Below are 27,932 nucleotides of genomic sequence, written 5' to 3'. Positions count from 1 at the left end.
ATCTCCCAAATCCAGAAAAATCATATAAAATAGAGAATTTGAACATTTTTGTATTTTAACTTTTGGAGAAGCTAAAATCAAAAATGTGGGAAAATCGATTTCAAGTAGACTTGATGACGAATTCAAATCTATTTTCAGAATTCTTATCGTTTCATTATATAAATTGGTATGTTTGCCAAAAAACACGTCTAAAATACTATGTTACTATTAGACGAAAACAGAAAATCGAATCCCCTTAATAATAATATATTAAACTATCTCCGACTTGGATGAAATTCAACTATCATCTGCACGTACATTAAAATCGCTAGATGTTAAAGAAATAGGACATTTGAAATCATCTTCTCTGCTATAATATTTATCGAAATATAAACTTACAGTTTTTTTTTGTTCTGTTACAGGTGTCATCGACATCTTATGTGGCCAAATAGCCTGTCATCTGGGTAAGTTTTGTAGTCGTGTTAAATATTATTTTTTCCGTCTGCGCATATACAATATTATAATATCTTATGTGTACACACGAACAATACGTACCCCTAAACCCGTATTTTGTATTTAACATAAATATGCATGCCTACGATCGCGATGGTACAAACTATCGACCGTATAATATAACGTCTATATTATTATCGTGCGTTGCAATAATTATCATTATTTTTCACGTACGTTTTTTGACGCATCGGTGGCAAGTATATGTGACACTCGTGCCAAATTCGATTTGGTGCTGCCTGTAAGTATAATATAACATCATTGAATATAAGCGTTGGTATATGTATTATGTGTATCGTCGATTGTTCGGTCTTGTTTAGCACATATACGACGTAATAACGCGGAATCCAGTATTATACTATATCAGGTTGCGTATATATGGTGCGAACCAATACCCTGCCTCCTATATTGACTATATTGTACATTTTGTACACGTGAAATAACAACAACAATAATAATTATGGTCGGCGGTGACCATAAGAGCAGTGCGTGTAATACCTAAGGGCGGTGGTAGGTAAGGTTTTTATCCCTTCGTAAATAGGTATGACGATATTTTTGTTGTAAACATCCGATTTTTAAATTTCTCCCGTTGTGTCTCAAGATTATTCTCTCGAATCCGGTACCCACCGATGTGCTCTTGTTATTTTACTGTCGCCGTGGTAATATGTTATTATATTATACTGCTATTGTCGGTAACGTATAATAAAATACAATATTATTATTATTGATCGTATGTAAAAGACGCATTTCGTTCAAACCTGAGTGTTTTTCAAATAATAATAATGATAATACATTTACCAATAATAATAATAAACGTAAACTTAGGTGTATTGTCATTCGTCGTGCTCGTACGTGTTCTGTACAAAAAAAAACCGTCGGCTGAGATTCGGACGATCGGTCCTTCTTCCAACAATAATATAACAATATAATATACAATATAGTGTGACAATGAATATGCCCCGCCACTAGGTCTAGGACCCGGGCTGACCCAACAGTACAATCATATCATATCGCGTACCAACATAATATATGTTATAATGACATGTTTGTGTACTACAGCAGACTATAAGACGACGACTCATAAAATATCAAGTACAATTTACTAGGAACGAGTGAAAGAAATTCTGAGATTTCAGATTTTCGAACAGATTTTATTTGGTCCTGCGTTTGTCGGAACATCAGAATCCGTATTCATTTTGTATAATATAGTTATAGAGTCTATATGGACTTTCTTGGAAATTCGGTACTTCAAAACATTATTGTAATGTTTGAATATTGTCAAAGAAAAGTCATTTAATGGTGATAATTAGAGTGAAAATAAAACAAGAAAATCCTTGTCAGGTACTTGTGCGCAATGTTTTCTAAACTATATTAAGCGTTTTGATTGTTTTATTGAGGCGATTATGTTCTAAGACTATAATCTCTTAAGTTGGATTTATTATGGTATTAATTATTGTTGTCTACGTTGTAATGAGACAGAAAAATTAGCACAATAAGCTGCTGACCTTCCCCCCGTGATATCCGAGTTCTACATATCGTAACTCTAATACACACATCAATTCCTATGAACTTATATATATTTAAAAAAACTGAATCCATTCGAAATCGACTTTATCCGGTTTCAATTCGCCAAGAACCTTTGAAAAAAAAATCAGAAGAATACAATTAATGAACGTCGTAGCGAAAAAAAAAATAATATGTAACTTTTAGTTAACTGCAGTCATTGTGATCAAGCCATGATCTGTATCCGATGTACACGGGGAAAAAAGCAAATCACAGCATACAATGGCAATAATAGCGCCTACTCACGATGACGGATATAGATAATCACGTCCCGCACATGACACGTATATTATATTATATACCTATTATACCTATATAGCGCCGGCCTATTTGTCGGCGAGCCTATTCTTGATCTATATATTATATGCCACAATTGTAATAATAGCGTGCAGGTAATATACCTAGTAACCATAAACCAGGTAACCTAACCTAACAGTTCCGGTGGTCGTAAAAAACCAAAATATATATATATCTAACTATTGTGTGTGCACGATTCAGCGGGTGAACTATACATAATAAAAAATAATATAAACACACACACACACACACACACACACACACACACACACACACACACACTATAACGTAGAGTTTCTCTGTGTTGGGTGTTGGAGTGGCGGGGATCTTGGCTCTGGAAGAGAAAAGGAAGACGAAGAATAATAAGAAGAAAAAAGACGATCTCGCCGACTGACTGTTGTCAGGATGCTGACTGCAGCGCCGTAGGTCCACGAGCTCCTGCGTCATATGTACACATAATATTATATAGATAAATACTTATATTATACTGTACCTATATATTATGTACACGTAAGTTAGGTACATGTATGCGTGTAAAAACACCCGTTTTGTCGGAGGAGTACGACTGTGCGAGTATATATGGACGCGCACGGGGCCCTTACCCGCCGCCGACCGAATACCGGAAAAGACACGTACGCGTTCGGCGCGAACAATGACCACCGTACACGCACGCAACTATATGTTTGTTCGTACATTATAATGTTATATGGTATTGTATATACATATATAATATTATATAAGTCCAATATGTACATCATACGCATACCCATGACTTGTGCCGGCCATCGAGAAGTATTGCGTACGGTTAAGGTAGGTATGGGTATAGTAGGTAGATATAATATTATATACCTACTATAATATTGTCCATATGCACATTATAATAATATACAGTCGGACGGTCGCCCTCGCTTTTCGTTCACGCAGACACATTGGCGGCAGCGGCGCGGCGGATTCAAACTCCTAATCCTGATCGTTCAAAAGTCCCGTTTGAATTATATACCGTATAAAACAATAATATACACCGTCCAAATTCACCTAATCGTCGCCTTTGCAGATAAGTTCCTCGGATCAGATGATTTCAAAGTTAAAACTGTACCTATATAGAAGTATTGATTTTTGTTTCATATATATTTTGATAAAATAATTTGATTTTTCCAAACACTTAAATAATAATAACAATAAAAATGCGCGAGGATGACGAGTTTTCTATTCATAAACTGTATTAGATTTTGCCCCTATCATAAGCCTAGAATCATAAAAAACAATTTAAATAATGCCATTATATTATTGGAGCATAATATAATAATTATAGAAGGGTTGTGATTTTGTAGGAAATGGAAAATTATTGAAAACAAAGTTTCCTTAATACAAAGTTTAAATTAGGTACCAACGAATTCAATTTTAAAACTTTTGTTTTGCAATTTTTATTCTAAAGCCATTTTTATGTTTTTTGATAAGTATTTATAATAATTTCCATCAATTAAAACTTTTTAAACTCATTTTATGAATATATTTTTAATTTATTGTCTTATGAATATTTTACACGTTCTGTATAATAATATATATAGGTACATACGATGTGCCTAATGCTTAATTAATTATATTTTTATTTAAAATATTTTACACAGGCTGTATAATTTTTTAGTGTTAAACTAACTATTTACCTATTTAAGTTAAATACTTAATTTTTATTTGTTAACTTTCGCCTCAATGAATGAAATATTATTTTATTTTTTAAAACCAAATAAAATGATTAATAAAATAAATTATTTTCAATAATACTTGATAGATTTTTATAGTTTTTAAATTTAAATTTTTTAATGCATTTTCATTGTTTATTTATACTGAATTTGTGTAGTGCATTCAATTTACAGTTCTAATAGTTTTTATAATTGGTGTACGATCACTGACGAAAAAACTTAGGTTTTAAAATTATATTTATTTGTCCATCATAATAAATTATATAATTACCTACACCTATAATACCAATATGTAACTATTAAACTATAGTGCTGTTGCATTGTTTATTCCTATTAGGTAGGTACGTATATAATAATAAAAATCGAATCTATACCAGATTTGTTTCATATTATGATCATTTATCTATTTCTCAAAATTTATTTTTATGCGTTTATTATTTTTATTATTATTACCTACTTAATAAAATCATCGTCGCTGAGTGTTTTACGATTTTATTCATTGTGTACGCGAAAGCTCGAATATTTAATAGGTATACCAATAATAATAGTACAACGTAAATGACTGCATAAAAATAATAAGTAACAAAGGCAGTGTATACGTAAATGTTAATTTTTAGTTTCTTCTTACAGTATATTATAATATTATACCTTCTTTGTATACCCGCGTGGCTGCTGGTGACGTTCTAGCGCCGAATCAGTGGCGTCAACTAATATATTATTTTCCGTATTAGATGCGTGTGCGTCGTTTGAACACGTAGTAATAACGGTAATGTAAAATAAAATCGTAATGTTATTATAGTAAAATCAGCTGCCGCTAATCCATATCGGAGGATAAAGATGTATCTTCGAACTAAGCCCGATGTGGATTATGCGTAAAAAGCTCATCGTCTGATGCATTTGCTAACAAGTTGTTCCTGTATGATATTCTTATTTTATTTATGTTTTAATCTATATTAATATAATATTATCTATGCATGGTTTAAGCAGTACAATACAACTAATAGATCATTTAAATTTAAATACATTAAAATCAAATAATTAATTAAACAAACATAAAATAGTAACGCGTGTAATGAAAGTTGGTACCTAGATTTTCTTAATTTTAAGGTCAAGTTACATGATGCAAGTCTATGTTGTACTTGAGACCTGGTGGAGTTCCTTTATTGTGGATCCTATATCACGGATCGGGCGGACTCTTATGATGATGTGTTTTTTACTGTTTGAGATAGATAGTTACTGCATTCGGAAGAATCTCTCGTACCCCACGCATTTAAATAATTTCTCCGCATCTTCTGAATATACTATTATCCCTATTGTATTTTGATTAGCAGTTTTATAGTAATTTAAGTACCTGTTATGAGTAAATTAGCATTCAAGTGCTTTGTTGTAGCGAGCTAACTATATATATTGTATTATATATAGTTGTAAAATGTTCGGTATTGGCAATTCTTAATAGCGTTCTTAATTTTTTTGTACACTGCGTACCAGTTTTGTCATTAACTATCATTTACTTTAAATAATAAGTACAACACATAGACTCATCATTTTTTCACGCACGCACAAGCAAGAATAAAATAAAATTTCGTTACCTGTTTAGTTGATCGGCAGTCTCGTTATTATACCAATTATGCTGAAATGACCAAAAATAATTACTATTTGAATGGTGAATCGTCGATGGATTTAATGTGCAGATCGATCAGTAGATAATAAGAGGTAAAAATATAAAATAAACTGAAGAACTTCGATTGTTACAAAAATCAGGAGAAACTTGTAGGGAAATAACATGAAAAAGATACATTCGTATTGGTAGTTAAAATGTCAAATTATTCTGAGGAAAATGACCAACCAGCTATATTTACACGCGTCTAATGTTGGAAGTCAGACAAGCATAATATCGTTTTAACTTCGATAGTCTATTACAGTGGTGCAAATCTAAAATATTTCAATTTCAAAGTGAAAATTGAAGAACACTTTCTCTCTCTAATTAGAAACGGGGACATGTAAAATATATGTATGTAATTTATTATATTTATTTATTATAAGAAGGCAAGAAGCATTTATTGACGAGTTTTGGAGCTGTAGTGACGAGAAAATAATAGGGTTTTCGTCACGAATGAATGACTGATTTGAGAAGTGCCCGACGTAATTTGGCATTTTGGTCTCACATTATATAGTTCAGTACTACAAACTTAAACGGACTGTTGAAATATATATTATGCCAATAATTAATAATTACGATATTATTATTAGGTACCCAAGTACCATGTATAATAGTATACTTACATAATCTTAGTGTTTAAATAGATAATTATAAACTGTATTATAATAATAATATGTACTTCCTGAAATGGTTTTAAAATTTGGTTTGTATAAAAGTGAGTTAATTATGTATTTATGTATACAAAACGTTTTACACAATGTATAATACCTACGCGTGCGTTTATATAATATTATGTAAACGTTTTAATGTGCCTTCTCACACCGTATACGATATAATATAATTTATATATATGTCGTCTCAAGCCGGGTTTTCTATTTTATGTCTCAGATTTTTACATACTTTTTTTCGACGACGCTAAAACCATCAATGCCTTTACTTCGCAGTGCCACCGATACAATATCCTTATACCTACGTATATTATTATTATTATTATATTGTAATATTATGTTTTTTTTTTGGTTTTTTTTTTCTTTACTTCGTACCATCATCGTAATATTGTCATAAACTATATTATTTTTGTTGTAAAAACACTGGTTTTTATTAATCGTTTGCATTTCGCATTTTTTTTTCTGTTTTTCTTTCCACCCGAACAGATGCAGCCAGGAGAGCGGCGGGGAGTTGGGCGGTTTCCCTGCTACTGCCGCGGCCGCAGCGTTCGCCGCCGCGGGTGGCTCGGGTGGCGCGCCGCCGTCACTAGGCTCGTCCATGCAGGCCGCCGCCGCCGCGTACCACCTCAAGAACTCGGCTGCGTCTTCGCCGTACGCCGCCGTCAACAGCATCGGTCTGATGGACTCGCTGCAGACCAGCATGGGCTGTTACCCAACGGCGGCCGGTCAGAACTACCACCACCATCATTCCACCACGTTGTCCCTGTTCAATCACCGTAAGTATAATATTAATATCGACAAAATAATATAACATACAATTTTATTGTGCGTACGTAATAATATTATTACCGTGGCACATACATTGTTGTTTGTACAGTAACCGTTTCGCGCAAAAAAGAACCACTCGGGCTTATAACGACTTTTTTTTTACACCCATAATGTGAACAAATATAAATAAAAACGCTCAGACACGGTAAACAGGGCATTATTATCTTCTGTACCTACCGTGTAAGTAAATGCATTTTGTTTCTTAACCGAGACTGTATACAGCCCGAGTGGCTATTTTTCACGTGAAACGGTTTTTACAAATTATTTATGGGGTTATGGGACTATTCATTGCCGCGCTCAGTGGTTAGTAATGTACTTATACAGTTTAAATGCTGTATTGTTACGCCCAGCGGTAGTCGGGGGCATTGCGTCTTCTCATTATTCTTAACGGAAAACGCATTGGTACATGATGTTCACTTGATTTAGGTAGGTGGTCGCGGGTTTCCGCCGTGTGTGTGTTTGTGTCCTGTGTAGACTGCAGTGTTGGCCGTTGACTACGATTCACCGATTGTTTGAATTTTCCAACAGTTGTATCAATGATTTTAAATTCATAAATTTCGATAAATATTCATTATCATTGCCTATATATGGATCTCTTTAATACAGTATAATAGCAATTACAAATTTATACTTTACAAATAATAAAACTAAAGCTACACAGCTACTGTGAACAATGGTTCCATTTTAATTTTTAATAATAGAATAATAAGATTATTTAAACCCAAACTCAACGAATGTATATCTATTTAATTTAATTTAATAATAGAATATTTAATAATAATAATAAAATCTTTCATGCATGATTTTTTTTGAAATATTTACTGAAATTCATTAATTTCAAATAATTAATGCAATTATTTCTCATCGGTTAATCATAGAAATGTTGCCCAACTCGTGGTAGCATACACAGTAGGTATATGAACACTGTATTTACAAGTATCGAAAAAAAAGCAATCAGTATTATAATAGTTTATTAAATTATGAATTAAATGACTATATTATACATTCGCATCGACGTATAATGAACTGATTTGCTTGAGAACATTTCTTCAAAAACTTATTATTTCTTAAAACCCTAATTTTGGTGAATTTCTATAAGTAAAATATATTCTAAAAATACCTGATATTTTAACGATTTCATAAATATTAAAATAATATTATAAAATGTTTCCATAGCCCTTCGTCGATTTTTGCTTGTTACATTGATAGGGCTTCTTTGAAAAAGTCAATAATTATAATAAATAATTATAAATGATAATAATAATACAATAATATAATATATAATATTATATACTTATAATTTCAATAATAATCGTTATTTATCGTTCTCGATGGCATATTAAATTGTGGTTATCACTTATCATATAAGTTGGCACGTATAGGAAATAGGATTTCAGACTTTCAGTTGAGAGGACACAGGCATTTATGTTTGCTTCTTACAATAATATCGTAACATACCAAAGTCCAAAATTACGCTCAGAAGATCACTTGTATCTTCGTCAGTTTAAAAATTAGTATGGATTGAACCATTATGGGACTTGATGATAAGAAAATTATCTGTTTGTAAATACATTTTTTATGATAGCTCAATTCTTCAGTAAGTTTTGTGTATATAATATAGTGTAAATTAAAATTGCTCATAACTCACTTAAAAACTGAATTTTGGTACAAAACCATTCAATACCACATCACAGCACAGATATTGTCATTACCACATCAAATTTCATAATAGGTCGTTTCACTAATGAGTAATGACCATCGGCGACAAATTAATTGTAAATAATGATGAATGCGAGTGATCAAAGAAAAATTGCAAATTGCTTAAAACTTAAAACTCAATAACTAAAGATTATCTTAAATGTATCATTACGGGTCGAGTATACAGTAGGTACTTTTAAAATATTTGTAAACTAGTAATATTTTTGAGAATGAATGAAGAAATATTATGCCTTTGCGTCTCCCAAGCTCTGCTCTATTATATATAACTATTATATAATATATATAAGTGTGTAGTATACTGTATAACCGTTTATTGAACAGTTTGCTTCTGTACAAATATAGTGACAAACAGCGTTACAGTTCCGACCTGAATAGACTTATTGAATAATACCTACCTACCACTATTTTATAATATTTCATACTGTGACACCATACGCAATAATAATGGTGTATTTTTATTTTCTGTAAATCTAATTCAACAAGAAATCTTTTATATTACATAATGTGAAGAAAAAATGTGTGGTTCGGAACGATTGCCCCTTATTATATCACTGCACCCTATAATATGTGTATCCGCCCAGTAGGTATATTATGTCATCTCGGGTAGATCGTGTTTGTACCTACTGCAATGTATATATATTTAGGTCGTGTTGGTATGCCAAATTGCCAAATCTCTTACGCCCCGCGATCAAAATGTCGAATCCCGACCATTATACTACCTATATGATACAATAAGGGGAATGGAGCGTGGTCGTGGTATAGGAACTATATTATAATATAATAATAATATTTTATTATAGTTTGTGTGTGTATAATATATATGTATGCATGTATGTTGTATATAATATGTACTATGTATGTACTATGTATATATGTATGTATGTATTTATGTATGTATGTATGTATGTATGTATGTATGTATGTATGTATGTATGTATGTATGTATGTATGTATGTATGTATGTATGTACATTTAACTGTTAAAAAATACTTTTATATAGAACACTTTCAAATAGATATGGATATAAAAATAACAAACAAGTATACAACTGCATTACAGCAGTATACCTATTGTACACTAAGAAAACTTATATTAAATAGGTACCACTACGTATTGTAGTATAGGTACCTACTGTGTAGAATTTTGTAAATATTCCTTTATTCGTTCTAAACAAATTTATAAATTAAACGGTATATTTTTTTTTATCATTATCGTAACGAATGTATATAGAAAAAATATGTTAAATATTGTAAAATACAAATCTCTTGAAAGGTATTACAAAAGTTTACAAAGTAGATAATAAAGAGTGTTTAAATAACGTTATTATAAAATACTCAACGAGTCTGGTAGTTTTATATTATGTACAAGCGTAGGTATTGTATGATTTCAATAAAACAGTAGGTATATATACCAACATGATCACTAAATAAGAAAAATAATTATAGGTATCAATAGATTTTTTATTTTGAAGTGATATATTTTTTTTTATTATTATTCATACCTATAAAAGCTTATGACAAAATTACAACTACTTCAAAATAATCGAATTTTAATTTTGCTTATCTTTTAGATTATTGTAGAAATCGATTTTCGTTGTTTCGAGTAGAAAAATACATATTGTGTTCAAGCCTAATATTTGATATCAACAAGTGAACATAATAAAATAAATAAATATTTATTTTGATTAAATCCATAAAATAAAAAACTAAATATGGTAAAACTGTACTACCACGATAACGTCGTAGAACCTAAAAAAGAGAATGATCTATATATCTACCTACTCAAATATTTCCATGGAGTTAAAAACGAATAATAATATTCTCAGAAGTCATAATTTTATAAGGGTTTATGGGTCAGACTCGTCGCTAGTGTGTAGGAAACAGATTATTGTAATATTCTACTGCGGTACCGAAACTCTTATCATGTGACATTTGTTTGTTCGCACATATTATGTGTGGGCCACACACTGATTTACTCTCACAGACAATCGTTTACTTTTTGTACACACGCCGCGTAAGCGTAATACATGCATAATACAATATTTGACTATACACACACACACACACACACACACAACCCTTAATATAAATTGCTGCTTTCAGTCCCCTTATAATGTTATAATAGGCGCACGATCAATGAAACCGTTATAAAATAATAAATTACTAGACTTCAAAAATCTTGATTTATTAGAATCTTGCACCATTTTGTCTAATGTGTCAAACGACACCGCTCTTAATATCACAATTCTGATGAAATCGTAGTACAATATTCAGCTTAGTGAATGAACAAAAACTGACCAAATGAATGGTGAATACCGGAATACCTATAATATATACCTATATACCTATATTTATGTACGAATGAGTCAACAGTCTTCACAATGATATTATTGTAGGTATGATGTATATATATATATAATATATATATATATGTAAAACCGTCTGCATGTTATGTGTAAATATGTTACAATAAAATTTAATACAAAGTGCACAAAAATACAAACCCACTGAATATCTGAATGATTGAATAGTAGCACTACTATGTGTATATTTTATTCACGGTAAATATGACTGATTAAGTAGGTTCAGTTCCAGATAGCCAAATAATACGTATTTTTTAAACATAGTATATTTAAACGAATCTTGACTAATGGTTTATTTTATTTTCAAAATGCGTACTTATAATGCATTATATATTATATTATTAAATATTAATATTCATAGGTATGCATTATACACAGTGTATATGATATAAAACTACATAAATCGTTGTCCATTCGAGTAGGTAACATAATGTATTACAATCGCTAATAAGAAATAATAATATAACTAGTAAACTATAGCTGGATTTATATTTATGGGAACATATTTTTTACTAAGCACAATCTATCAACTTAGTCACTAGTTATACAGTTAATTTTGAAGGATTCTGAATACAACGAACCTACAATGTATTCCACAATATATTTTAACACATAGGTATATTGTAGGAATTTATATTTTCAAAAATTATATCAAATTCAATTTTATAGTAGGTACTAAGTATCGACTAATGATAAACTTATAATCTTTGCATAACTGTAGTAGTGTAGTGTAACTAATAAAAATATTATATTATGCATATATCAAATAATATATTAGGTACGTACTATATTATGGTGTATTTCACGTATATCGTTTATTTTCAAAATCTTTAGTACCTATTTACATATTATAGTTGCTATTTTAAAATGTAAATATTTCAATTTATAAACCGTTTAGCGTAATTGTTATACCTATATAATACCTAGTATTTATGCCATAGTTTTAATTTTTTTTTTTACTTAATTTGGTTTTATAAATCAGTAGGTAGGCGGGTACATAAAAATCCGAACATTAATATACTTCAAGTTATAACTAAATAACAATCAGGTATCTATGAGTTAAATAAATTAGATTTATACATGATATGAACATTTGAAAATACGCTAAAAAAAACCTACACACTAATATAGGTTTAAATATATTAGATGAGCGTAAAATAAATCTTACGAGATAAAATAGATGAAACTTGGATTTTTTTTCAATAATTTAATTTTGGTCAGTAAAAATGTCAATTTATCTAACAAGCGTACAGCACAATAACTCATAAGTCATGGGGTGCATCGTGTGTAACAATACTGATCCAACATATATATTTCATATGGACGCCGTATACACGGTACGGTTCGAAAATAATATTACATACAATATATCAATATATCAATTTGTTATTCGATGGAGACCGTTAAACCAAAAATAAAATGATTAGCAACACTATACACTGTATATATTGCTATACTACTATATTATATACATTATATAGGTAAACCACAAGTGAGGTTTAAAAAAAAAAAACAAATACCATAACATAATACTGGCTCGATCCGTATACATAACTTAGATTTTTAAGTGATTTTTAAGGCATGCTAATAATATAATAGCAAAAAATCTTATCTAATAAATTATATTGTTATTGTTATAATAACTACTGCTTTAATTGGGCATCTAAATATTATATTAAAACTAAAGGCATAGTAATGTTTATTACTGAATAATGAATATGCGTGGTAAATATTATAAATATACAATTTTTCAAAATTTTTAGTTTACTCCAGGGCTTGCATTTGAAAAAAAAATCCGTTTTATGTTACTTACAATTAAAACGTTACACAATTTTTACAAAATTAAATCGTTATTTAAGTCTTGCATTTATCGTTATTTAAAATTAAAACGTTATACAAGTTTTGCGTTTATCGTTGTTTAAAATAATGTTAATCCCTATTAAATTTAAAAATAATAACTAATGCGGGTAGGTAATGGCCTGGGTACGGAATATAATATAATCAATTCTTAGATTGTTTCAGGGTTGTTATGTTTAAAACATGAATTTAAAACATTTGTTTTAAACGTTTTGTTAGTTACTCAAAACGAATAACACATATGTTTAAAACCGTGTAAAATCCAAGTGAATATTGTGTTTTTTTTAAATAAATGTATTTTTTTTTTTGTTTATTATTAATAAACAATAATAAATATCTTTCAGAAAAAAATAAATAATTATATCTATTATCGTTTATCATCCTTCATTTTAGTAACACATATAATTTCATAAATTATTAGCACAGACGTAAGTAAATTACAAATATGTAAAGTACCTACTTTGTTTATTAATTAGGTAAAAACAGAATAATATGTAAAACTTACAATTAAACAAATGTCAACTACACTTTAAAATTTAGCATTATTAATTAAAAGAAAACAACTTGTCTAAATTAGAAAAAATTTAAAATAAAAAACAATAAAATATTAATAATTGCCACTAATATACTATGAATTACAATTTAGTTAATATCTGAATACCTATATTTTGTATTAGGTACATTAGGTATATTTTTTTGTATAAGTAATTAAATTAAAATTAAGTTGTTTTAAATATACTATTTTATACACTGTTTTTAAATGTTTACAACTCAAACAATTTATTTTGTTTAAAACACGAAATGTTAAAAAACATGTTTTAAATAGAAAAAAAAAGTTTAAAACGAAAAATACAGGTTTTTTTGTTTTATTTCAAAAGTGAAAAAATACACGAACTCTGGATTGTTTGCTTGAAATAAATATTTCTACGAAACCAATAGACTAATTAAATAAATAGATTTTAAAATATTTCATTTTGCGTTATGTTTTATTTTGCGGTATTTAATTATTTTTGATTATCGCCGATATAATTAAGTTTACAAATATTTTAATCGTTTTTTTTGTCAAATATAACGTTATAATCGTAACATTATTATAACGTTTGCAAGCCCTAGTTTACCTAAAAGAAAATATTATTTTTTGTATCTATGTATCTACGATCTTAAATATTTCAAACGCGCGGATTTCGTCATGCTTATTAAAATATAGGTTATGACTCGCTATTAGCTCAGATTTTAAATCATATTACGATTTGTGTTTTGTATTTAAATCTATAAGAGACTTCACATAAATAGATAGCTCATATAGTGTATGCTCATAGAAGGCGCAAATATTTTCTGAATATAATTATTTTTATTTTTATTTCCAATTTTTTGAGTCTTAAAGGGAATAAAAATCGTAGACACCCCTCGAATGTGTTATTATATATGTTATCAATACAACATCACTATAGTATGATAGCTACTATAATATAAATATATATATTATGTAGGTAACTAACGCACTATAGGGAAAACGGCCGTGTTTTACCCACGTCATCGTAATTTGATTCCCATCGTTCGTACCGATTACGACGACGGTGACCTAATATTTTCAACGACTATTGTATGGCTTTTTACATACTATCTTCTCGTCAGTCGTCGTAGTCGATGTGAAACAATAATAACGCGCTCGAGCAAACATAATACAATGTATAATAATATTATAATTTAGTCCGCCGCACTGCACTCTATAACCGAAATAAACATTTTTTACGTATGCCTGCGCTGCATACAATGTAACACAATAAACACATAAGCCTAGGTTGTGTATCATATAATATTATCAAATCATAAATTCATATAATAATAACAAATGGTCCCATAGTAATGTAGTATACCTACTGCATATTCATCTCTTGTAAAATACGTAGAATCCAATTGCAATTGCTGCATGATTTTACCAAAATTCGAGGGACAATCTAACATAATGTTGTTTTGACCATGTCATATATATCAACCGATATTCTATCGTGTGAAATTCGATGCGTTTGAATTTAATCTTTTATTATTTAACAACAATACGATGTAAAAATGTTTCGGTTTACTTACGAATTATATTACAATATTCAAGGGTCTGAAAATAGGAGTATGTTGTGTGTAAAATTTACCTCGAAGAGAAGGACGAGAGGTGCCAACCATGTAACGAGGCCCCATAGTAAAGAACTGGTGATTTTTGTGAGAGTAAAGAGTTATAATATTATATATTAGAAATAAGAAGGGATGTAAAAAATAAATAAAGACCGTTTTTACGAAAAAAAAAAAATATATATATAGGAGGTATAATATATTATACCTATAATAATATAATATAGTATAATGTGAAAACATTCATGATACATATTACATATTGTAGAACCCCATGGGGTGGTCGTTTACGTTCATGCTTAACGGCGAACAATAATAATTATTATTTTATACCAGGTACTTTATAGTTCAAATAATCGATAGATACAGTATAATATATTTAAAATAGGAAAAACTTAACGTACCGTTCTAACTCCGAAGAACTTACGTACTTATATATTATTGTATTTGTTACGTCCTTATAGTTTATATCAATAATACATGCGTATAAGCTTATTAAAATCGTCGATCTGCGGGGGCCCGTAGTAAAGACACGTAGTAAAGTGTGATCTCCTTAGCGAAAGGCATTTATGAACAAAATTCGGAACGAAGACATATCTGAATTGTGTGTACAGAAGAAGCAACTATATGGTCAAACCGTCATTAACGTCAACAATAATAATATTAGAAATTTAAGAAAATAAATACAAACTAATTGCTCATGTGGGTGGTATACATAATTTTACAATTTTTGAAGAAAGACATTTGTATCGGTCAGGTCACCCAGAGGTGGTCCTCGATGTTTGCATATTTCCTATATTATGACATGTGGGGCACACATGGCTATGATAGTAGGTAGTGCACAAAAATTAAATGGTTCAATATGGTGATATATGATATATGATTGTGAATGATTAACTATTTTCGTTTTAACCGATTTCGTTATCGGCGCTGCTTCGGGTAATTATGTAGGATCCTTTGGTAAACACAAACCGTGTGTATACCGAACTCCAATGACCTATATTATCTGGGCGTATTTTTTTTTTGCTCATACTGCACGTGTACAGATAAATACTAGACATGTGGAACGCAGTAGCTATGCTGGGTTTGTTGTTTATACGTATTTTATCAAACGAGACAATCTCAAGAGATAAGATCTTTGAAAACATGTCTTACAAAATGTATGTTTATGATGTTGTTCGATTGATGTATATATACCGTATACGGTTACATTCGAAGAAACAGAATTCGCTTATCATAATATATCAATTTTTACATGCGCCTTTTTCTTTACGTTTCTTTTCGATAACGTTCGATTTTGTAGAACGCGGCTCCCGAATCGGCAGGCGCGCAAACGAATTAATGTTTCCCGACCGTTTATTATAAAGACGAGTATATTATTACGAAAGTAAAAACTCGGTCGATTTTTCTTCTTATTTTTTTCTTTTTTCGTATCAACTCGCAAAGAAGGAAAACTGCCTTCGCCCAATCACTTTTCACGGGAAAATAAACGGCGGTTAACGCACTATTTGTAAATCGCATTATCCACGGGCTCTTTGACTCTTTAACCGCATCGAATCCAATAAACCCGATCATTACCCGCCCCGCTGCCCTTTGAACTTGACGACGACAAATAATAAATTACGTCGTTATTATATTACGTGCGGCTGGCGAAAACGGCAAAAGTCGGGCCGAGGGCAGACCGATTGATTTATTCCGGATGGACGGACGACATCACTCGGCGGCCGGCCCGGGGCGAATCGCGAATAAAACCGAAAGGATAATGCGATATAATATCTATATCCTACACGTCGCTTCGACCAGGATCGTCGGTTTTCGGCTTCGGTGGGGGGAAGCGAGTATGTTAAAGTTATACTACCCCAAATGCCGCTGTCGCGTAACCTTATTAACCCTATCCTCCCCGACAATCACAGCACCGGAACGCAATACGCGTGTAATTTAATAAATTGTTGCAGCGCATAATGCCGTTATATACACGAGTCTGGCTGTAAAGATATATAGATAAGTACAATTTTTTATAAAACGTCAGTCCGTCGTCATTATGGTCCATTTTGAAAAATATAGCTTAGCTGCAAGGCGATGAGTAGTTATTACTTGTTACGCTCTTATTTTGTTTTTTTTTTTTGGGGGGAGGGGGATTTTTTTGACCGAATTTGTCCATTTTAATTGTTTATAATTTTCGATCGCCCGTATCGTAAATTCACTTAAGTACTCTTTTCAGCACAATTCAAAAATAAATTTAAAGATTTGTATAAGGATATTGGCCAATAGGTATAGTTTGAATTTATTATTTTAATAGAAGGCTCGTAGTATTACTTTTATGGCTTATTATATTATAATTCCAAACTATACGTTTAAAACAAGAAAAATATTAATTAAGAAGAACTAAAATTATAAGCTTGTTTATATTATGATAAAAATATGTATCCTATATTCCTATTCTTGGCAATGCGGCTATTGTGCTATAGAATATTTTTTTTACTTATTATTATTTGTTATATTAAATTATTCACAACATACGCGTATTGTACATACATTTTATATTGTGTAGATTTTGTATACATTAAAACTCAAGTTTTGTTGAAAGATTATTATGAAGGAAGGTTATATTATTTAAAATTGAAATACTCTCAATGACTGGTTTATTTGAGTATTTGGAATTGTTTTCGGTTATGTGAGTGCAAATACTATTCCATATAATTCGCACCATCGCACCACGGGGTGCTTGTTTGGATATGAGAACCTGGATATTGTGTATTCTATGCTTAGCGATGTATTATACACCTATACCTACATTTCCTTCTTTACGGTTTAGCGTGGAATTGTGTCATATTTCTATAAAATCGAATAATTATGTTGTAATACAACACAATACAAATGTTACCAATGATGCAATAACTGATTTGTAAAATAAATATTTTATTTTATTTTAAAATGCTACTAAAATAGAATCATCCAAAAAAGTAAAAAATAAGAAAAAGAGATAGGTATTTATTTATACGTATATACCAAAAAGTTAACAATAATATTTTATTTTTTTATTTTACAACTACCTGGTTGAATTTACAACAGTTAATTTTTCTGAATATTTATTATCAATAATTTTAATATAGAATAAATCAATTGTATAGGAAAAATAGAATTAATCAATAATCATTATTTGTTTTAGATGTCGCTCATCATTTTGTTATTTGTTATTACTATAAATTCGGATTATGATTTATAGTTATTAGGTACTTATTATTTTATGATAAAGTACAAGTAAAGCGTTTTAATTTTGAAACGTTGTTTATTGCTTTATTAATAATTTTAATCTGACAATAATTATTAATATTTGGATGAGCCTGGGATTCACCATTGCAATTAATGCTTTGTAAGTTGAAACTATATGTGACACCGGTCGTCTAGATTATTAATAAGTTTCTTCGTAAAACTTAATATTATTTTATAAGAACCTACCAGCTACTTTAAATTAATATAATTCTTAATTTTTTTTTGTTTTTTTTTCGTTTTGGATTTCATACTTCATTTTAAAATAAATATAAAATTACAAACTCAAATACTTTTTTGAAAGGAGGGGGCCTCGTGGTGGTAAACGTCACTGCTCTACTGCAGTACTACATGTATAATTTAATTAATTTGATTTTTGTTTTGAGTGTTACCATATAATATATTACATTATATATGTATCGTTGGAGTCGGAAATAATAAGTGATTTTTGTTTTTATATGCAGTCGGCAACCCGAGAAAACAGCGACGTGAACGAACCACATTCACCCGGACGCAGTTGGACGTGCTGGAAACATTGTTCGCCAAGACTCGATATCCAGACATATTCATGCGCGAAGAGGTTGCCCTGAAGATCAACTTGCCCGAATCCAGAGTGCAGGTAATTTATTCGTTTGGTTACATGTTATTTGTCAATTGTTTGTCATTGCGGTTCGGGTTATGTTATCAGCTAAGAGGGTCTTAGAATCTTGAAGGATGGATAGGGGACAATATTCTAGAAAGCCAATAACTCGAAAAAATTGGTGAATACTGGTTGAATTAAGGGACAGTGTACATTATATTTACTGTTTTCGTCTTATCGTTTACATTATATTATTGTATAGAAGTTCGTTGTTCAGTATATCTACGTAAAAATGCTCGCGTTCCAAGAAATATCATTAAAATAATATATATTTGAGTGGTATGACATACTTGATGTCTGCCCAAGTATTTCGAGACTTACCAAATAATTTAATCTATCCATTAATCGAAAACAAATATGAGAAGAATAATCCTCGGGAATGTGAACATGAATTTTGTCGCATTTGATATGGGATAGGCGTGGAGAAAATTAGTAGGTACTAACCGAGCATTGGCGTTATCCAAGATTAGGTTGACGAATAAAACAAATTCCAAAATCCTCTAAAGAGTATAGTTAGCGGTGAAAATAATGTCTGTCGGTTACGGGACTTTGTCGCCACCACAATTTCACCCTCTCGACCCCTTTACTTATGAAAACGATAAAGGCCGTAGCAATGGGCGATTGGGGCGGTGCGCGCGCGTCCGAATAACCCCAGACTGCTGCGGCTGAATATAGAAGAGCCCCTACCCTCCACCGCCTTATGTACTTTATGGTGGTGCGCGTGCGTCGCTTGGGGAGGATAACTCTCGTCGTCCTTCCCTACACTTTGTATATATACAGTACGTCCGTTGTTGGTTAATCCCGCCTCCTACCCCAATTCTAACCACCCCTTCCAACAGTCGCCGCGGGTATACTTTGAGTGAGCTCGCGAATAATCGCCGCCACGCACACTTCCGGCGAAAAATGACAGTGTTATCTGCCCCGTCGGTTATACGTCGCCATTGTAGCCTATCCCCTCTCCATCATCACTAAACTTTTGCTTTTCCCCGCTCCAGACATGCTTTTATAAAGTATAATGTATACTATAAAGTACGACGAAGCCGACCGAGGACAACCGATTAGGCTTTCTTTGGCCAAGAGTATTATTTTAACAATATAATATTAGCCACTGATGAGGTCGTTATAGGTTAGGTTATTCTGCGCTGAGAAGATTAGTGATATTTACGATAACTTTTGCTGATCAAAATACACAGATCTGACGGTTGATTATATTTACTTCAAAAATGTATTAATGATTAGTCTTACGGTCGAATCGGCAGAAATGTCTAATAATATTATAGGTAATAGTGTATCCAATTATCCAAAGTAATATTTTTATAAATAGCATGCATAACGGTACACGTTCGTACTTAAAAGTCGAGATAGGTACTGCAGTAGGTACCTACAGCATCGGACCAAACTGCACTAGCTGTTTTGGATTCTCTAGAAAACTATTTGTGATTATAATATAATACACAGCGTCATCGCCGTCATCCCAATTAATAATTTGAACAAAATATTACAAAGATAAAGTCGCGACTTCGACGGCCAGCAAATTTTTTCGCGATCGATATTTCGTTTGGAGGTGTACCTACCTATAATATATTATTATTATGTAGCTTTGCAGTGCGGTTTTTTTGTTATTTCTGCGCAAACCGGTCATGGTCTCTGTTCTATTTCCGTCTCTCTTTCTCTCGCTGTCCCCACCGGTCGTGCGGCAACCACATACCTAAGCTTCGGTCCGGTTTTCAGACGAAATAATAATATTATAATATTGAATTCGGTACCGCTCTGCCCGGCCGCGGCGGCGAGGCGCGTTCGTGACACGGAACAATACGTACGCGCGGCCCGCCGACTGCTTAATAATATTATAATAGGCGTGGGTAGATACTATATACAGTTCACCGGCTACTATATACTATAATATTCCGGTGAATACCCTCCGCCGCGTACCTTACACAATACCTATATTACATTATATTATATTATATTATTAACGACGACCGAATATTCGTAGTATTATTATTATTATAATGTCGTGATAAAAACGCATCCGTTCGCGCACGTATTGGATAGTACACGGTCGTAAAACCAATGCATCTCGTGCGAGGTCACGTTTTCCGCCCGCCGCGGCTGTTATACATATTATATAAAGCGAACCGCCGCCGCCGCGAAAAGGGATAGCTCCCGGAATAAATTGTCTTCGTAAAATATTCGTCGCCGTCCCGAGCTCATACAATATATAATATAATATATGACGTATATTATAATATTATGTATAATAATACCGCATATGCGCGTACGCGGACGTTTTTCTTTACGACGATTATGATGCGTGTATAGCATAATAAATACGATCACAGCGCATATAGTTCAAGACGACAATAATTTCAATATAATATTGTATTATGCACAGAGTGTGTAACAACAATTATATATGATATATTATTATTATACGAAGCATGACGTGTACGGATTTCGAACGAAGCATCTCTCGCCGACGCCACTCGGCCGTTTAATATCATTATAGGTACAGTGAGTTGGTTCTTGGGTGCACGCCCGATCGCGTGTGTATGGCCGTCATTCGCGAATTGGCCGAGCGTGCGCACGCATAAAAGTACATTCATGTCGATTTACCTATCAAGCCGTACTTTTGCAGTGTCATCATTCTTGCTCGTCAATAATAATATTATAATGTAATAACTCGGAGTAGAATCGATATAGGCTTTTCCGTTGACGATTTTTTTAGTAGGTTTAGCACTCGTCGGTATATTATAACTTACAACTCTAAGCGAAATCCAGACTCCGCGAGATCAGAATTTACTATCATTGCACACTATACTTATAATAATAATAATTTATTAATTCTCCAACAATAACAATATCTACAACGTATAATTATAATAAATTATAAATTAACTATAAATTATTTTGACAAGCTGCGGTTACTACTAAAGTTCATACTTTCGCGCGTCATGCCAATAGGTATTGTCAGTGCCACCCCAGTTCATCATTCCAAATACAATTTCAGTGGCTTTAAAAAGTGGAAATAACTTTATCTATAGGCACTAGTACTATTGTATATTTTATTGAGCTTCATTCGTTTTGATTTTTATTAGTATTTGCCTATATGGATTACAAATTTATTTTGCGAAATATTCACTAAGCTATTATTAGTGGACGATTATTAACATGTGATATGAATATTTCAAAATTGCATGCATATTACGATGCATTGATAACTCGTCGCACGTGCAGTTATATAAACAAAAAAAAAGTAAAACTAATACAACATTCTTTTAGTGGTATTGTCGCACTAATTATGTGTAAATATACATATAATATTACAATCGGCCGATTTCATTTTGTTTCATCCTCTCCCCTAAATTATAACGGCTTATATTATAGTAAGCTCGGTGCGTGCGGGTGAGTTTTTTCGTTAGCGCACAACAGACAAAGAAACTAGGTTAACGTTGGGCCGACGTTGGGAATAAAATCGATATGCTTAGGACTTGGTGGAGGCGGTAGCGGCGGAAAACGGCCAAAGTTTTTTTTGTATGTTTACACAACGCTACGCATCGGTCATCGTGTATACGGCTTCACGGCGAACTCCACGAAATTGATACGCGCATATATTATTATATATACCTATGGCGTGATAATCCTCTGCCGCCGCAGTGCCGTTGGAGTTGAGTCGTTTCGTGGAAAAGCGTCGTACCTATATACTATACTATCCATGTTCTTATAAGGTCGATTTCCGTCAAGGATGTTTCCTGTGGTGTCGTTTTTGCGTTATATCTATAGTATAACAGCAAGTGTGTTCTGCCACTGTATTGTGAGTCGTTATACACACTAAGTTCGTCAGGATGTCTCCAATCGTCTAAGATGCTTAAAATTAAATTAAATGTCCTTAAAAAAAATAAAATAATAGGTAGGTATAGGTATCAACTCAAATATATCGAAATAAGCTGTTTCAGTGTTATTATACCTATAAGTTATAACTATTTTCAATATAACATTAGGTACTTACTTATGCTAGGTAGCTTTTTTAGCGTTGAAATAAAAATTTTAAAAAATGAAAGATATAACTTAATGTCAATACGCAGTAAGTAAGAGTTGCCTTGCCCAAAATTTCACCATGCATAAATGAGTTGCATGTATGAAACATACCTAAGTATCAAGTTTTTCATTAAAACATTAAATATATTTTACCTTGTTTAATAAATAACTGTTTAGAACCCGACAGTGGTGTCAGTAGATTGCGTATGATAGATGTATAGGTACTTCTGCAGATTCTAGGAGCGTACATCGGGTATCTTTTTTCTGCGACCGAAACAAAAATCTGATGAATTGGATCCAAAAAAATATTATTTTTGTAAAACATCAAAACAGCATTGGCTTAGTAGTTTCATTAGGTAGCTTAACTAATTATTACAGTTTTGAAAGTATTAAAATTGGCCGTCTACAAATTCTCGATTAAACGCGTGCGCTGAATACTTCGCGAAGGTATCTAAATAAAATATAATACACCCCTCGAGTATCATATTATTTTATCAATATATATAGTTGGTATAGGTGTCATATCATATTATACCCGAATTTTGGTTTAAACCTCCGTACAATATTATTGTAATATATACAGATGTAACTATCATGATATTCATGGGCGTGATGATGTGTTTCAGGTGTGGTTCAAGAACCGGAGGGCTAAATGCCGCCAACAGGTGAAACAGAACCAGCAGCAGCACCACAACGGCACTGGAACGGACAAGACGGCGTCGTCGAGGAACAACAACTCGGCCGGCAACAACGGCCAGAAATCTTCGGGGAAATCGTCGGGCGGCGGGGGCAACGCGCCGGTCAACAACAACAACAAAATGTCGCCGACGATAAACGGCGGTGTCGGCGGTGTGGGTGGAGGTGGCGTGACGAGTTCGACGGCCGGCAACTCACCCGTGTCCACCGGCACGTCGCTATCGTCCAGTCGACAGTCGCCGCCCGGCGGTGGATCGTCGTACATCAAGCCGATATTGAGCGGCACGCCGCCACAACCACCGTCTGCCGTGTACCTCCCAAGTTCCGGTAAGCCCAACGGTAGCACTCAAATTATAATACGCGGCTCTCGACCGTTATAACTGCCCACCCATACACACTTGTTTAGCTCTTAGAAGCCACGTGACCTTTGACTTTGACCACATCCTCGAGGGAACAAGGACGAGGTGTTATGCGTGGGGACCTTTTTTCTTATTATACGCGTTCCCCAAAACAGGATGAATCCCGTGTGTTGCAGGAACAACAATATTATCGTATAGGCGTGCCATCAATTTATTTTTAATGCGCGTGGTGAGTTTACAATTCGGAAAGTGGGTGGCGTAGAAGGGGCCTCCGTGTGCTACTATAATATAGTGACGCCCCGGGGACTTATTGTAGGGTCATTTATCCGGGCCCGCCTATATCCTTACACGCGGCCTCAGTACAAATATATATTTAACCACGACGAGGGATTTAAACGTCACGTTTATTTAGGTTTTACCTATACGTTTTAACGGGTTAGAAAACTATTGCCAACATGCCAAGTTTGTTCAATTTGTATTTATTTTTTCTCTCTGAAACCGTTTCTTCATTGGTCTTGCCTTCTTTACTAAAATAATATACACTATGTAATATATATTATATATGTATTGTTTTTCTTACTCCGTCGATCGTTTTATTTTCTCAGGATTTCGGTAATTTTATTTTTGTTCATTATAGTAACGTTTTGATTTTTTTGCTATCGCACAGGTGGTGGAGGTAATACGCCGGGATCGATATGGAGTCCCGCCATCACGGAACCACCGCCGGGGCTGGTGGACTTGCACCATCACAGCACCAGGTCGTCTCCAGTAGGCTCCAGTGGAGGTTACTCGACCAACGGCAGCACCGGTGGCAACTGTTATTCGTCTCATCATCACCATCATCAACCGCATCATCACCATCCGCACCACCATCACGCGGCGGCGCATCATCACCAGAACTACGGCGGTTACTATTCGAACATGGACTATCTGGCACCACCGCCGACAATGTCGTCGCATCAAACAGCCGTGAGTTGGCGTGAATTAGTTTATTAATACATTATAATATTTTTATTTCAACTCGTAATTTTGTTTGTGTAGTTTCGCAGTAGAATTTCGTTTATGTTTAGGCTATTTCACTTAAGTCGATATACCGCATGGGCCTCTCAGTCAATCGTTTATTTATGATTTTTCTGGTTTTTTTTTTTTTAGAACAGAAAATGTAGTCAGAGATGTTACTGCGTGTTTAATATTTGAAATTAGTTTTCTGAGCCTATGTCCCTCCAATTTGAGATTGAAAGTAACTTGGTAGTGCCCTTCCAAAATAAACCCCAATTATTATGGCGTTAGATATACATTCTACCATTCAGCCGTACACGCAATTATTCAACGGAGTAAAAAGTAGTGACTTCGGGAAGGGTAAAATCTAAATCTCTCGAACGCCATGTGTACACAGTGGTTGGGGTGAACGAATAAGGGTGTTGTGATGTATGCCTAAAGGAAAACCAATCTCGATCAGGGGTGAAGGGTTGCAGGGTAGTAGCGGTGATGTTTAACACCATGCCGCGTGAAAATATGCATAAAACAAATACGATATGCAACTAATCGGGGAGGCTAGAGGAAATCCATCCGCCTGTACTCGTTATGTCTGCTTATATGTTAACGTAATAACGAGAAGCGTTTAATAAATAATTTGTCGAACACGCAGCACAGTTGACGTGAACGATAATGCATAAGCGTCTTGGAGATGATATTAATAGTATATATTTGGGTGATGAGATGGATTTCGAGATGTTTTTCTTCCTCAAACCTAATTTCACCTAGCGTCCTCGAGATATCGCCTCTATACTATAGTCGAGTGTGAATGCGAGTCTACAGCCGTGATGTCTGCGATTCTCGTCAGTCGATTTATTACGACATAATATTATTTTATAATTTAAAGTATGTCATCATGGATTACAACAGCGATCCTGTTTTGTTTTGTGTTCGCAGGAGAACGGTTCGGAGTCGGCTTGGGTGAAGCGCGAAGACGCGTCGTCGTGGTTTTACAACTCGGCGGGCTGGGAACGCAAGTAAACAACTGGAACCAGGGCCGGGGCTGTTGCACGCCGCCGCCGCCACCGCCTACGTCTTCCCGCGAAGCTGCCGCCCGTCATCCGCGGCGGGCAAAAATGTATCTTTTCGCGGGGCGACCTATACATAAGTGCATGTAAATAAATTATCATATTCGGGCTGATGCCGAGGACGACGGCGGACACACCACCAACAGCTTCCTGAAAACCATACAAAGATTGTATACAATATGAAAAATAAATAGGCCGACATCGTTTTAAATTAAAATGTTCGACTCGAGCGCGCACGTCAGGCGCCCGTAGAATAAAATTATGATAAAATAATATTATAATGACTTTAATATTGTATAATATTCAGTGTGGATGCGTGCGCGTTTACTGCACCGGTTCACCGATCGATATATCGACGATCAGGAGTAAATTATAACGCGTTGTACAGGATCAACTAGAACAGCTATGGCGCAGTAAAATAATATAATAATTATGTTGTCGTATTTAATATAACATATGTGTGTGTGTAAACGTTAACGTGTATAAATGACGTGTAATAATTACGTAGTGCAGTGAAGCCTCTCTCACATACGCTATATAGGTACCAATATTAATAAGATGGTTTCAAATTTCAATTAGATTTGTTAAAATAGTAATCTTATTACTAAAAGAGTTTTGCCACACAAACACAAATATTATACCTACATGTTTCGTGTAAACGTCAACTTATTAAAGAATTTTAGTAAAAGTAAAGATTTCAGGTAAATCTATTAATTTTTTTTCTCAGAGGTTTCACTGCGTTTATAATAGTAATGCAAATGTCGTGTGTAAAATAAATCTTCAGTGATCTCGTTAAACTTGTTAATTTTCGATACAAACTGTTATTGTATTTAACCTTCTTCTATACGCGAGGGTGATTCGTCAACTTACAAGAGCCACATTAATCTGCCGATCGAAGAATTTCAGATTTCATTTACCACGTAGACGACATAGGCGGTAATCCATTAAAATGTCAAAAGGGCTAACATTTTTAACATTAATCTAAGCCTCTCAGGCACCCTCCGATTTTCGCCAATGATAGACGATCTAAAATATTCATATAACCGATCAAAACGATAACCAAATAACCGGCAATTAACATTTATTTGCTTTTATGTGCCGGTAAATCCTAGACTAGTTCCGAAATCGTGTAAATAAAAATATTTTGCCAATAGAAGAACACGCATCTCCAATGTAACCGTACCTACAATAAAAACCATTACAGAAATGTATCCATTTAACTTTTGAAATCTAACCTTCCAATAATACGTACTGTATATAAGAAATTTTATTTTATTCGATTATTCGATTTTTGCCGATTGTTCGATCGATTATTTACGAGGAAGTCGATAACCGATGATTTATTATGAAATTGCATAATCCCCCAACACAATACGCGACCACCCCTCGGCCACGCCCATAAACCTTCGTATGTACATAATCGTATATTATGTTATTGTCGGATGTTAAACCGAACGCGAGAGGATGTACACACGCTAATATAATAATATGACGATACGACAAGCCAGGGGCGCGGTTTCAGATTTTCAATAGGGGTCTGAACACTTAATAAGCGACCCACTTTTTCTTTCCGAGGGATTTTCAGCGTACAATAAAAAA

At 33.2% G+C, this 27,932-nt stretch overlaps 1 protein-coding gene across 2 annotated transcripts in view; it reads left to right on the top strand.

The window, feature by feature from the left end:
* Positions 1–27,535, top strand: part of LOC100169486 (orthodenticle) — a 38,126-nt gene extending 10,591 nt beyond the window's left edge. For both annotated transcript variants that reach the window (XM_001948358.5, XM_008182580.3), the window contains exons 2-7: positions 402–443; positions 6,864–7,153; positions 19,002–19,156; positions 23,842–24,238; positions 24,938–25,239; positions 26,203–27,535. In XM_001948358.5, coding sequence (XP_001948393.2) covers positions 418–443; positions 6,864–7,153; positions 19,002–19,156; positions 23,842–24,238; positions 24,938–25,239; positions 26,203–26,286 — 1,254 coding nt within the window. In that variant the 5' untranslated portion in view covers positions 402–417 and the 3' untranslated portion in view covers positions 26,287–27,535. The remainder of the gene's footprint in view (positions 1–401; positions 444–6,863; positions 7,154–19,001; positions 19,157–23,841; positions 24,239–24,937; positions 25,240–26,202) is intronic.
* Positions 27,536–27,932: the final 397 nt, after the last annotated feature.

Source organism: Acyrthosiphon pisum, chromosome X (genome assembly GCF_005508785.2).
Source record: "Acyrthosiphon pisum isolate AL4f chromosome X, pea_aphid_22Mar2018_4r6ur, whole genome shotgun sequence".
In the NCBI taxonomy this organism is placed as follows: Eukaryota; Metazoa; Arthropoda; class Insecta; order Hemiptera; family Aphididae; genus Acyrthosiphon; species Acyrthosiphon pisum.
The sequence above is the reverse complement of the archived record's forward strand: the minus strand, read 5'-3'. Positions and strand labels throughout refer to the sequence as shown.